A 14705-nucleotide genomic window follows, 5' to 3' on the forward strand; every position below is an offset into this window, starting at 1 on the left:
TATTAACAGAAACTGCCCTTATCGCGCAAATGAAAGCCTTCACAACACAAGCTATTCCAGTTTACTCAGATCATCCCACGAGCACATAAAATTCTTCGGACCGACAAAAAAAGAAGAGCCAAAACTTATGTCAAATCTGACTTACATATGCCTATAGCAACAGACAAATCAATACAATCAAAAATGGTATTACATGGTACACATGGGGACAGGTTGCTAACTACGGGGAACGTCGAGCGCGGTGGAGTCATTGAGCACCTTGCGGGCACGCCAGTAGATAGCATTTGATGTTTCTGATGTTCCCACCTGTTTACATAATACAAATGTCTCAAATGTTCCCACCTGCAGGTAAACGAGGAAACGAGAGTCACTGCCAATATGTAACCATACCGTCAACTCCATATTGTAGTACTTCCTCCATAGTTCCCTTTCTTGTGGATAGATGCTGATTGCTGAATCATAGAGCTTGCGTGCGTTTACGAGGCCATCATTGTTTCCGACTGCAAGGTTAGCTTCCAGCTCTATGCAGAACTGGAAGAACTTAAGACTGGGGCGCGGTAAAGCCAAAAATCTGCATGGACACGTGAGTGTCAGAAACATGCCCCCTCAATGTCACATACAACCCACTGCATGAACCGATCTTGGGTCTCCCAACAACGAAATATCGACTAAACTCATCTCTGTTAGACCTTCAATGCATGAGTTAATTGTAATGAAAGGGGACAATGAAGACTGATAATACATCTGAACTAAGTACAAGAAATATTTCTGAAGGAACCTCTCTGCACTTGTGACAATATCTAAAACCGTTAATTCATAGCATGTTAGGCTCAATGTCAAAACACTGAGAAATTGCTAGAAATGCTCTGCTCACTTCACTCATGTAATGAGCATGGCAACTCAACATTAGCATTGCAAATGGTATCACTGAAGGACCATTAATTTCATACCTCTTATACATTTTCCTAGCTTGCTTAATACCATCTTTCTGCAAAACCCATCCGACAAAAGCTGAAGAGACTGAAGCTCCACAATCACTCCCACCAGCTGAACTTAATGATAGCATTGCACATTTCACCAGCTTTTCGAAATATATCTTTTCATGAGAAAACAATTTCATCGCCTGCAATGCAATTACAAGCAATTTCATCACATTTACAGACAAGTAGTCCAATCAGTTTAACAATATGTAAGATGTTGACATAGAAAGTAAAACCCATATCAATGAGACAAATGAAAGAGAAGACAAAGAGCATATGCCATACTAAAGTTGATATAAAAGTATTCAACCCATAACCATAATCACACATCCACACTAGAACAGAGGAGCAAAAATTAATTTTTTGGTAGGATAGGTCCAGAGACAACGGAATAAATTTCTGGAAACTAGAGAGCCATGATCATTAGGAAAGCACGAGATAAGGCTAGACATACCGTATGCCAGAGTCCCTCGGCCTTGGTTATGGATAACTTCGGAAGTACAATATTAAATAAATCAAACAGAGAACTTAGATTCTCCTCACTAAAGGAAGCACTGCCGGTAGCAGTAGCAAGTGACTTTATCTCTATAGAAGCTCTCAAGTTCCACAGATTTGCAGCCTGTGAAAGAGGACCACTGCAGAGCTTTTCTGCGAGATTCTTAGCTTCCTCCAATCTTTCAGGTGCTTCCTCCGACCTTCCTAGTTTCAAACAAAGTGAGACATATTGGCAGGCAAGATCCTCGGAGAGACATCCACACGATTCAGCATTTTCAAAAACTTTCAGTATAGCTGAAGTAAATTCTGAAGCATCAAAATCAGCATCATGGAATAATGAGATGGAGTCCTCTCTGTCTGAGAATACAACACCCAACCAGAAGTTTGCATACAGGGAGTACATTTTGGAAGTAGGCAACTTTCTGACAGCTTCATCATACACCTAGAATCAAAGACACGTATTAAGAACGTTCAAAATATTGTGTTCAATGAGCAATCGGTGACACTGATATCTTGGGAAAAAAATACTGTGAGACGGTGTATCAAAATCGGCGCTGTTTGTGCTGAGTTTAAGGGGCTACTAGCTATAGGGTAAGCAATCTACTGTATGGATAAGTCCAGCTGAAATATCAAATTTTGACCAACACTTACCATGAACATCAACTTAGCACTAATCAAGTCATGGGCAAAACTACCATCCAGCAAGCATTTCATTACAGGAACAGATGGCCAAGGCACAATAATCAACAAGTATGTGCCTTTTTCATCCAAAGGAATTCCAAAAGATTTACTTTCTAATAATTTGTGATGGAGAATAAGTAATAAAGTGATGGCATAATTTTTCACCTGAATTGATTTGTTAAGCTTATTCAATACAGCTTCCTTTTTATTCAAAGTACTGGAATTAATGGAGTCACTAAGCTGAAGCCTAGCGAGCCAATCCCAGTAGTCCTCATTATGAGAGAAATCTTTCTTCAGGTCATCCATGACCTCCAACCTCAGCTCTTCAGAATGTGCCAGCTCAACACTATTTAATATCTCCAAAATTTTCTTCCTCAAGGTTAAGCTTGACGGAAGAGCTTCCATAGCACCATGATAAATTGTTCGAATGATTAACACTCCTTGCTGCCAAAATAGATCTTCCTTGTCCTCCAAAGCAACATCCTCCAAGCCAGACTCCTTGGGACTGTCACCTTGTTCATCAAGTGACATGAACAATCCTTTGTTCTCCTCTTTCCACTGACCCGAATCATCACTACTTTTTTGCAGTGTCTTCACATCCTCCCCAAGAGCTACCTTTCGAGCCTTAAGCTTGTTAAGGTAGGTAAGCTCCATACGAAGATATTCAATCCACATATCTTCAGATTCTGGACAAGATCTGAGACCACTCTGCATAAGTGCACGTGCTGCAGCAACATTCAAGTTCTGATCAAATTCCCACGCTGCTGCATACATCCAAAGCCCAGGAACCTTGGGATGGTAACGAATGGCTTGCGCCATAACCTGCAAATAAAACAACAAACATGAGAATACTAACATTAATACTAAGTTAGTCCCGCATTTAACAGTTTTATATCTTGCGCTGGACCACAAAATGAATCTTTACAAATCCACTTATCTTATCAACAGTCACCAACGCAAAATGCAACTATAAGCAGGCACAAAAGAACAAGAAAATCTCCTAACCTTTATGGTTTTGATAGACTCTAACCAAAATCTTATTGCAGACACTCAACAAACGACTGGCATATAAAGAACATGAAAACCCCAGCCTTTTGTCAATTAATGGCGCAAAATACACATCACATTTCTTAATCAAATACATACCTACATGGTGACCTCATAGCGCCACAAAACTTCTTATAAGCTTACATGATAATCCGAAATGAAACACGCCACAATCATTTCCACTACAGCTTTCTTGTCTTATCCCTCCCGGGGAATGCATACAGAAATCCTCAAACTGATGCGGCAACACCTAATAGGTGATTATTCACCAAATCTGGATCCATGAACAATTGCTGCACCTATCATGTGAAGTATTCATCCCATTATTACCACATCTATCCCTGTATCCGCCCCAGCAACCACCGCCAAGATAGCTGCCAGCACTACCACTGCCCCATGGTCCACCTCCATAATCCATAGCTAGTGGTACAGGGGTTTAACTTTTGGCTCAAGATGTCCCTACGCCTATTCTAGGAAAACCTTCACCCAAATTCAACTTTCTCAAAAACTTCTTGGTAATATGCACATTACTGCTGAGATTCGGAACCCCAGTGGCACCCTTGTAACCCCACCTTGTTTGGGAGGCAAATCAGGGTACTCGTCATTAACCAGGAAACATTATTGGGCAGCAACAACTGTTTACCAGCTTGTAGAGGGCAAACTTTCAGTATATGCCATTCTAAATCAGTAAGGTGATGACCACTTTCAGAACTCAACCGGCACCTTAATCAATTTCATGCACGCCTGGAACTAGCAGTTGAATTTCCCAGTCTAATGTATAGCAATTGGACGCATAAGGCAATTTACCTGGCATAAATATTCACCCAAAATTACAACGCGCACCCTACTTGACACTAAATTTCTAAGCTCACCAATCCAGAGTGCTCAGAAGGCCATCTCAACTTTCCGAAGTTTCCAAGCATAAACAAATGTTTGTGCCCATCCCAAAATCACATAGTTTCAAGCATGGACAAAAAAAAACAGGCTGTAGCACCTATATAGCACTTTGGACGAGCTCCCGCTACGGCGATGCGGTTTCTACTGCTACTGCAGCTACGCCCACTGAAGCACCTCTAACCTCTGCTAAATACCATAGCAGTTGGAGGAGCTTAGCGCCGCTATTCCAAATTTGCCAGTCAGGGTGCTAGAAAAGAAGCCCACGCCAGTTTCCATCATGCAGCAGCCCAAAACCCAATCCATAAACCAGTATCAATGATTAGAAAGCCTAGACTAGCCATTCTCCTCTCTTCTCCACCCAAAAAGACTGCGGAGTCTGAGGCGGCTGCATACTGCAGCTGCTTTAGTGAACACCATATTTATCGGTTTACGAATTTACATCTCTATAAATATACTAAGCTCCCTACAAATGTAGCTCTCTGGTAGTCTGGTGCATCGTGGATGGATTAGACGAGTGGGTCCCAGTAAGAGTGTGTTTGTTGTTTTTAGCAGCTTAGATCCAGATATTGGGAAGGCTTTTGGTAGGCTGCATCCCTCAAACAGGCCCGCGTGGTGCAAAAAAAAACGTGTTTGATACCATACATGGGGCCTGGCTCACACGCTCACAAACCTGAAAGCAGCCCAGAACCTGGCTCGCTAGGAACGCTCGAATCGACCGTTTCCAGCGAGCTAGGCTGAGTCGAGCACAAAAGGGGACACGGCATACGTTGCGTTGCGGGGAGGAATAGGCGCGGAGATGGCGCGAAATCTAGCATCACCCCCCTCCCACACACACACACACACACACACACACACACACACATTTACTCGCTCACCTCTAGCGCTAGGACAAACCCAACCTCAGTTCTTGGCACCAGCGGCAGCGAATCAGATCAGCGGAAGTGACGGCGAAGGCGGTGATTTCAATCTTCGGCAGCAGGACCTGCTTCTCCCCGTCATCTTCTACTCCGTCTTGTCCTCCTCGTGTCATCTAAATGTGCTGAAATTCCCCATTTCCAGACCATATATGACATGTTTTTTCTACAATCCACTAGATAGTTTAGATTCCCCTAGCCTGCTATAGCTATTATAGCTTCTGGGGAAGGCCACCGCTAAACTATTTAGCCCGCTACTTGATACCTTGAACTTTTCAAGTCAAGAACAAGAGCAACTCAGCGGCGATGAAAATCAAGCATTACGAACCCCAATCATAACCCCTCACTGTATGTGCCCACGCTGCAGCCCTAAATATTACAATTTCCCACAAATTAGTTGCTGCACGAAGAGCGCTACATAGAAAAGCTGACAACTTTGATCCTCTTCGACACAACTAAGCACTATTTGATGCCGTATTGTGGACAGGTAAGTATTTGATGCCTACCTGCTTCATCCGGCCGTGGCCCTTCTGGCGGCAGAACTCGAGGTAGCGGAACCAGAGGTCGAGGTCGCCCTTGAACCTGACGGTGGCCATCCTGTAGACGTCGAGGACGCGGAGGACTCCCGCGAAGTCGGAGATGGACTTGGCCCACTTCTTCTTCCTCTTCTTCCTCTTTTTGCCATCCTCGTTCGTGTCGTTGTCCTCGTCGGAGTGGGTAGGGTTAGGCGTGGCGCGTATGATGGCGCGCTTGCGCAGGTCCCGGAGCGCGTCGACGCGGAGCAGGTAGGCGATGTAGTCGAGGAAGTCGGCCTTGCGCGGGGAGTGACGGCGGAGGCGGAACTCGAAGTCGCGGCGGCGGCGCACGACCTCGGCGAGCTCGGCGCGGGTGAAGAGGCCCCGGCGCTCGAGGTCGTCGAGCTCATCGGACATCCGCTCGAGGCGGTACTGCACCGTGTCCGCCATCTCGGCGCCGGCGGGGTGGAGCTGATGCTAGGGTTTAGGGTTTTGGTTGCGGCGTGGAGGAGGGGAGGAGAGGGAAGAGCTGCCACGGCAACGAGGAGAGGGTAGAGAAAAGAGTGAGGGGGTGGTCGCGCCGTCGCTGTGGGAGAGGGGATGGTGTGCGTTGAGCGGGCTGCTGGGCCGACACAACGCAAGTTGGGTCAAACTTCGGGCCCTTTGTGGGTTATGCTATCGGGCTGGTCACTTGAGGTCATTCTTGTTCTAAAATTTGTCTCAAAAAAAAATCTTGTTCGCAAATCCTCTATAACATTAAGCTCCCTAGTTCACCTTAAAAAAAATAAGCTCCCTAGTTTTAAAAAGCACACATTCAATTGAGGTCTTCAATTAGAATTTGGTCATCCGATTTTAACCGGGTCAACAATTTCTCAAAGCTCTCTCATTCAATTCTTTATACTATACACCATGCTTTCTAATTTTTAAGCCCTCACAATTAATTGGGTCTTCAATTTAGGATTGGTTCATCCGATTTTGATCGGGTCAATAATTTCCCAAGAAGCTCTCCCATGCAATTCTTTTAGTTCTATATGTTCTCTAATTTTGAAGCACTTTCATTCAGTTGACGTAATCAATTTTGGATTTGGTTTACGATTTTGACAGAACCAATAATTTTTCAAATCAGTCAGCAACAATACCTCTAATATTAATCCGGTGCACCTTCCCACCACATAGACAAAATAAAGCAATCATGTGATATTGTAATATCAATATAGAACATGCAGCCATCGATCAGAAATTTTCCTATATAAATATACTCTCTCCCGCCGTGGCACTACTGCCCGAGGGGGCGACACAGCGATGGCGCGGATCGGTGCAGCCACAGGGATGTGACGCCCCCGATTCAATCATACACTAATCATGCACGCAAACGTGTACGATCAAGATCAGGGACTCACGGGAAGATATCACAACACAACTCTAAAACATAAATAAGTCATACAAGCATCATAATACAAGCCAGGGGCCTCGAGGGCTCGAATACAAGTGCTCGATCATAGACGAGTCAGCGTAAGCAACAATATCTGAGTACAGACATAAGTTAAACAAGTTTGCCTTAAGAAGGCTAGCACAAACTGGGATACAGATCGAAAGAGGCGCAGGCCTCCTGCCTGGGATCCTCCTAACTACTCCCGGTCGTCGTCAGCGGGCTGCACGTAGTAGTAGGCACCTCCGGTGTTGTAGGAGTCGTCGTCGACGGTGGCATCTGGCTCCTGGGCTCCAGCATCTGGTTGCGACAACCAGGTAGAAAGGAAGGAGGAAAAGAGGGAGAAAAGCAACCGTGAGTACTCATCCAAAGTACTCGCAAGCAAGGAGCTACACTACATATGCATGGGTATATGTGTAAAGGGCCATATCGGTGGACTGAACTGCAGAATGCCAGAATAAGAGGGGGATAGCTAATCCTGTCGAAGACTACGCTACTGGCAACCTCCATCTTGCAGCATGTAGAAGAGAGTAGATTGAAGTCCTCCAAGTAGCATCGCATAGCATAATCCTACCCGGCGATCCCCTCCTCGTCGCCCTGTTAGAGAGCGGTCACCGGGTTATATCTAGCACTTGAAGGGTGTGTTTTATTAAGTATCTGGTTCTAGTTGTCATAAGGTCAAGGTACAACTCCGGGTCGTCCTTTTACCGAGGGACACGGCTATTCGAGTAGATAAACTTCCCTGCAGGGGTGCACCACATAACCCAACACGCTCGATCCCATTTGGCCGGACACACTTTCTTGGTCATGCCCGGCCTCGGAAGATCAACACGTCGCAGCCCCACCTAGGCTCAACAGAGAGGTCAGCACGCCGGTCTGGGCCCATCGCCCATTGCACACCTGCATGTTGCGTACGCGGCCGGAAGCAGACCTAGCCCCCTTAATACAAGCGCGAGCTTACGGTCCAATGCGGCGTGCGCCACTCAGTTGCTGACGTCAAAAAGAGCTTCGGCTGATACCACGACGCCGAGTGCCCATAACTGTTCCCGCGTAGTTGGTTAGTGCGTATAGACCAAATGGCGAGACTCAGATCAAATACCAAGATCTCGTTAAGCGTGTTAAGTATCCGCGAACGCCGACCAGGGCCAGGCCCACCTCTCTCCTAGGTGGTCTCAACCTGCCCTGTCGCTCCACCACAAAGTAACAGTCGGGGGCCGTCAGGAACCCAGGCCCACCTCCACCGGGATGGAGCCACCTGTCCTTTCAGCCCCCTCATCAAAATCACTTGCGGGTACTCAACGAGCCGACCCGACTTTAGTCACCACATGTGTCATGTATATAAAGTATACAATATATACCCGTGATCACCTCCCGAAGTGATCACGGCCCAGTAGTATAGCATGGCAGACGGACAAGAGTGTAGGGCCACTGATGGAACACTAGCATCCTATACTAAGCAGTAGGATAGCAGGTAAGGGTAACAACTGTAGCAACAATGACATGCTATGCAGCAGAATAGGATTAACCGAAAGCAGTAACATGCTACACTACTCTAATGCAAGCTGTATAGAGAAGAATAGGCGACATCTGGTGATCAAGGGGGGGGCTTGCCTGGTTGCTCTGGCAAGAAGGAAGGGTCGTCAACATCGTAGTCGAACTGGGGGTCGCCGGCAGTCTCGGGGTCTACTAGAAAGAAGTAACGGAGGGGGAACACAATAAATAACAGAGCAATCAAGCATCATAAAGTGTAAAGTGGCATTACGAGGTGCTAGAGGTGACCTAACGTAGTAGTAGGTGCTACTGGCGAAGGGGGGAAACATCCGGGAAAGTATTCCCGGTGTTTGACGTTTTTGAACAGATGAACCGGAGGGGAAAAGTTGCGTGTTTGCTATGCTAGGGATGTGTGGCGGATGAACGGGCTACGTATTCGGATTCGTCTCGTCGTTCTGAGCAACTTTCATGTACAAAGTTTTTCCATCCGAGTTACGGATTAAAAGATATGATTTTCAAAAGAATTTATTAATTTCTGGAATTTAATTAATTATTTAATTTAATTCGAAATTGGATTTATGACATCAGCATGATGTCATGCTGACGTCAACAGTCAACAGGGGTTGACTGGTTAACCTGACCAGGGGATCCCACTAGTCAGTGACACATATTAATTAAACATATTAATTAACCTAATCAGGATTAATTAGGGGTGGGCCCCATTGTCATTGACTGATTAATTAATTAACTAACAGTTTAATTAGTTTAGTTATCTGATTAATTAGACATAATTATTTTACTTAATTAATTAAGTAATTATTTAATATTTTTACTTATTATTATTATTTAAATTCTTTTTTTGTTATTAAACATTCTGGAGTGTGGGCCCCCATGTCATAGGCACATGGGCCATAGCGGGCGTGGGGCGTGTGGGCGCCAGCCCGAACGGGCGCCCGCCCAGGCCAACAACAGGGCGCCGGAGCGACGCGGTGAGGGGGGCGCGACCGGCATGAGCCGTCGGCCCGGCGAGCAGGGGAGGCGGGCCGGAGCAGGGCGGCGCAGCCAGGCTGGAGGTGGTGGCGCGGGGGCGCGCACGAGGGTTGCGACCGTGTGCGGGAATGGCGGGGCGCGGGGCACCTGTCGCGGCACCGGCGGGCAGCACGCACAGGCTGCGGCTGTGGCGAGGGCAGAAGCGAGGGGCGAGGACGACGCGTCGGAGCTGCAACGCGGCTAGCTGAGCGGCGGGGCGACGCGGGGTCGCGCGACGGAGCCAAACAAGGGCCACGGCGCGCGAGGACGACATGGCGCGTAGGTGTGCGCGGGAGAGTGGCGTGGCCTTCACGGGGCACGGCGAGGGGGAACACACCGCAGGCGCGTTGAGCACGCAGGGGGGGCGGATGCCGGGTCGCTGGCAACAGAAGGGGGAAGGGGAAGATGGAGGCCGACGGCCTCACCAGCGTTGGAGGGGAGGGGGTCGTTATGGCTCGGGGTCGGCCGACAAGGAGGAGATGAGGAGGCGAGGCGACGATGTAGGGCGACGGGGCACGACCTCGGCTTGATGGGGTCGACGTAGTTCCGGCGGCGGCGGGTTGATCCCGCGAGGGAGAGGTGCGGGAGGTCTGGCGACGGCAGCGGGCATCCCGGCGACGGCGAGGTGCGGCGGGGTGGCGCGTCGCATTGGCGTCAGCGAGGTCGGGGCACGGTTGCCCCGATCCCGATCCATACGGGGGAGGAAGGAGAGGAGTGGGGGCGAGTGGGGGTAGGTTAGGGTTACGGTGGGAGGGGAGTGGGTTAGTAGGCAGGGGGTGGGCCGGCCCATTCGGGCGGCTGAGGCCAGCTGGGCCACTTGGCCTTGCTGGGGGGCTTTCTATTTTTTTTCTTTTCTATTTTGTATTTTCCTTTTCTTTGATTTATTTTTCTTTTCTATTTTGGTTAATTGTTTGGGCACCAAATGAGTTTTGTAAAATATGAGAGCTGAGAGCTGGCCCACAAATCACAGCACAATATATCCTACCACCAAAAACTAGTTTGGGGTAAATATCATTTCATATTTATTTTGTATTAATAAAAAGGTTATTAAATAATGTTTTCAGCCACTGTTTGAGGTTGTTTAAGTCACTTATCAAATTTCAATAATGTTGCTTACAATTTTATCATAGCCTCTGACTTATCTACTATTTATTGAACATTTTAGTTTTAATATTTGAAAACTTTTATTGTTTGCTTGATTTTGAATTTGAATTTGAATCGGTTTCGAACTAACGCGAGATTAGCAACAATAACCGAGGTGACGTGGCATCGTTAACGTGGGATTACTGTCACCTAATTATCCGGGCGTCACAATTCTCCCCCACTACAAGAAATCTCGTCCCGAGATTTAAGAGGTAAAGAAGGGGGGGAAGGTCTAGTTACGAAATTCTAACGGACCTTCTCGGTCTTGGTTGCTCTTCTCAAAGAGTTTGCTCCATGATGTTTATCCATCCATTCCTCTACTTCTGTGCGTCGGGACGAAGTTGTCATCCTTTCTTTGAGAACTCCATCATACTTATGTAAAATGATAAGGGGTAACTCGAAAGAACGAAACTCTGCATGGTTGCTTATCCGGTAGATAACATTAGGGAAGGTGGCGAAAAATAACTCTTGAATTGAAACTTAAGAAATTATCGAGAGCAAAGTAAGAATGTGCAAAGTAGAAGTTTCAAGCGCATAGGCAATCGTTCGTTGCCTGATACGAAATGTGAAAGGGGTTCAGAGCAATGGGAATATGTATTGCGTCTGATACCAGAATAGATCACTAGGCAGGTGGCCCGTGAACTACATACGAAGTCAAGCTCTAGGAATAACTTTGGCAACAGGGTGTACAGGAGAGTCAGGTCTCGATCCTGTGGAACTGTGGGTTATGGGCCCACCATGTGTTAAAAGTAGAAAGAGCGGTGACATCTGGCGTGATCATGCAAGCAAGGCATGTCAGAGGGTAGCCTGTCGATTATGTCGGCAACAACGTCGGTACCAAGGGCGAGGGACGAAGAGAACCATTTCCTGCTCGTTGGACGAGGCGGACCAATAGGCAAAGTTCTCGTCCATCGGTGGCTACCAGAAAGTCATCAACAATAGTAACAGGGTCTTGCTGACAGAATTGTACACCGGGGTGTTTACATAAGCAGGAGAATATTACTGCTTAGATCATATAGATCACAAGCAACGTTAAACCAACCAATGGAAAGGAAAATATGATTATCAGATTAAACAGAACAATGGAAAGGAAAATGTGTTTAAACACATATTTCAAGGGTATATCCTTCCCAAGGACAAGCAGAGCATGATATCCATAACAGGATATAATGTAGAAAACTCTTTAGGTAAGGGGAGAGGAAGTTCATGACATTACCCAAACAACGATGTTTGAATAATTGATAAAGGAAATTTAGCATGGTGCTTCAAAATGTTCTTATCGATGATCAGAGTACCACAGACATGCTTCGAGATAGCATTGACATGGTCATCAGGTGAAGATCAGACTTTGGAAACACAAAGGATCCATCAGAAATAACTTATAAAATAAGTCTTACAATTTCCTCATGGAAGAATGGATAACCTTGTTAAGAGGGGAACTATAACAATAGGGTCCTCCGGCCAGGTGTACTAGGCATGACACCACCTTACCGGGTCATATAACGACCAATGTTATAACTATTGAAAATATGTTCCAACCATCATATCTGACCGAGATTCAGATCTGATTGGTGTCAGGATAGCTCAGACTCAGGATGCCTGAGAAGAAAGGTGCAACACAAATTGTCAAGATGACATTGTAAGATTCTCGGGAATTGAACTATGGAAGTGAGTTCCGAAACAAGAGTTCATCATTAAATCAAGAAGAGGTGAGGAGGTGGCTGATTGACTCAGTGACAATTCATTGAGATTTTCAAAAGATGGATTTCCACACTTATGTGAACAAGGAGATAACATTTGTCAGATCAAATGATATAATAAGGTATGCTCGAGGAAAACATACACAGTTAAACATTGGTTGAAAGGTGCACCCGAAATATGGGCTTAGGTAGCACGATCAATGTTAGAATGGTGATTCGATAACCAATGGTATAAGAATGAAATATCGACCATTAACTTCAAAGCAATAGGGTTGCTAGAATTTTGAAGTCGCACAGCATAGTTCAATTGTCGGTTTTCCGGTTAGAAACAACACGGGGACCAAGGAATGATCGGAGATGGCAGGAAGTATCACTTGTACCAAGAATGCATAAGAAGTGGTGAAATTCTCACAACATTATTGATATAAAAGATGGTATTACTTCAAGGTAGGACATAAGATAAGCTGGATAGCCAGGAACTCAAGGTACAACCACAACACAAGCAAGTTTGTGCTGGAAAGAAGGCAAGGAAGTAGTCGATGACAACACAATTTACCAAGGGTCAAGGATGGTATTTCCCATGAAGAATTCAATAGATACCTTGGAAGAGCTCAGAATGTTGATGATGATCACGACACATTTGTCGAGAGATTTCAAGATGTAATCGATCGGCAATGACATCAAGTCAAAGGAATGGTGAAGCGAAAGGTTATTGGAACTAAGGATAGGACACTTACTCGAACTCAAGTTTGCTGTTCAAGGCGAAATGATATGACGAGGAAGAGCGACGTAGGGTTAGCTCATCGTCAGAAATTGTGCTCCGCGAAGGACCGGGTAGCACAGTTAAAAATTAGCACAATAATGATATAACCGATCAGGCTAGGAATGACTTGAAGGATTATTAAACTCATAAGCAACGAAAATTACTTAGGGTTATCGAACCGGGATGCGAAATCGGTTCACTTATCGGTGTTCTCCGTTGACGACAACCCAGAACCCAGGAAAATTGGAATTGGTGAGAAATAACATTTCATGAAGAACCCATAAGAAGTTATGCGGTTCCATGATATTCTCGAGATACTAGAGTGTAATTCTCGATGGTAGATCAAACTAAAGGTTGGACAAGTGTAATAATTTGCAGGAGACAAGTATTTTACTCGTCCGAGAAATGGGATCAAGGAAAGACAATATGGTCGAAGCCACGATTGCAAAGACCAAATCCCAGATATAATATGAACTTATACCAAGGGAATAATTAATAATTATTTAAGAGAAGCTTCCATGATAAGATCTACATCGTGTTCATGGGCATGAACACAAAGGTTCAAGGTCGACTCCCACTTCTGCAATGCATAACCTTTCATTCACTTCTCGTCTACGAAGAAGTTGTAGTGCTGAAATTTTATCTGGCGAAGCACCAGAAGAGTATGACTCATGAAAACTTCCGGGTTCACACGGATTAGAGAAGGCTTCAACCCATAGGGGCATCTTGGGAACATATACTGCAAACTTCAGGAGTAAATAACACAAGCTCGAAAGCAGAGCATTGTTGACAAAGCAGAGGATACAATTTATCAAAGGCATTATGTATCAAGGAAAGAACTTCTCGAGGTTTTTGTATAAGAAAGACACTGTCGGATAATAACCCAACAAGGGGTCTTGTGGTTTATAACGGAGCTGATGCGGGTATCGGTACTCTATCAGAGGAAGAAGGAACGAAAGGGCATCGGACTATAAAAACAACTGAGTAATTCAAAGCCCAAATGCAAAGGAATTATCATTTCCAAATCAAGGGATCAGAAGCCAATGGCCTGATTAAGAATGGATAAGTGGAATAGACTTAGGGGCACAATCGACGACAATTTGATTGGTCGATAACCAGTTCACGTTTCAAATGACGTCTGAGCCGGAAGGATGAATACTAGGCTCTGATTGAGGATTGCGAGTCTTCGCAACAAATTGAATCAACGGACTCAAAATGATAATGACAAGAGATGCCAATAAGATTACGAGACTTAAGATTAATCATAATGCAAGTAAGCAAGAATTTCAAGAGCAAAAAGGCTCCTGAGGATTTTCGGAAGATCGAATGGTATTTTGAACACTTTTGTGAAATACTAGAATCAACTGGGGGTGAGCAGATACTCGGTAAGTGCGAGAATTATCCGTAGGGTTATTCAGGTGACAAAGAACAGCAAGGCAGTAAGCTCAAAGGATTCTCGGAACAACAGAGAGAATTTCGGGGTATCTTGTAATAACAAGATCAACTGGGAAACATTGTATGAATGGCGAGTATACGTGGTTATCCATAGGAGTTTATCGATGGAAGGGAATTGCAAAAGCGATGAACACAAGTTCTCGGGTTAAAAGCGGAGAGTGTCTTC

At 45.5% G+C, this 14705-nt stretch overlaps 1 protein-coding gene across 1 annotated transcript; it reads right to left on the minus strand.

Annotated features, from left to right (window-relative positions):
• Positions 1-30: 30 nt before the first annotated feature.
• On the minus strand, positions 31-6104 carry LOC123052964 (U3 small nucleolar RNA-associated protein 6 homolog). The gene is made up of 6 exons (XM_044476335.1): positions 5521-6104; positions 2322-2978; positions 1435-1917; positions 951-1123; positions 391-571; positions 31-306 (listed from the first exon to the last, which is right to left on the minus strand). The coding sequence occupies exons 1-6, from the start codon at positions 5977-5979 to the stop codon at positions 217-219; spliced, it is 2043 nt and encodes a 680-aa protein (XP_044332270.1). The 5' UTR covers positions 5980-6104; the 3' UTR covers positions 31-216.
• Positions 6105-14705: the final 8601 nt, after the last annotated feature.

Source organism: Triticum aestivum, chromosome 2D (assembly GCF_018294505.1).
Source record: "Triticum aestivum cultivar Chinese Spring chromosome 2D, IWGSC CS RefSeq v2.1, whole genome shotgun sequence".
NCBI lineage: Eukaryota > Viridiplantae > Streptophyta > Magnoliopsida > Poales > Poaceae > Triticum > Triticum aestivum.

Bases quoted from the DNA above. Each gene is read 5' to 3' on its own strand.
- LOC123052964 (XM_044476335.1), bottom strand. From the start codon at position 5,979: ATGGCGGACACGGTGCAGTACCGCCTCGAGCGGATGTCCGATGAGCTC. The intron at 1,918-2,321 runs GTGAAAAATTAT...CTTTGATTCTAG, and splicing joins AGCTTAACAAATCAATTCAG to GTGTATGATGAAGCTGTCAG. The intron at 307-390 runs GTATGGTTACAT...TTATGTAAACAG, and splicing joins ACTACAATATGGAGTTGACG to GTGGGAACATCAGAAACATC.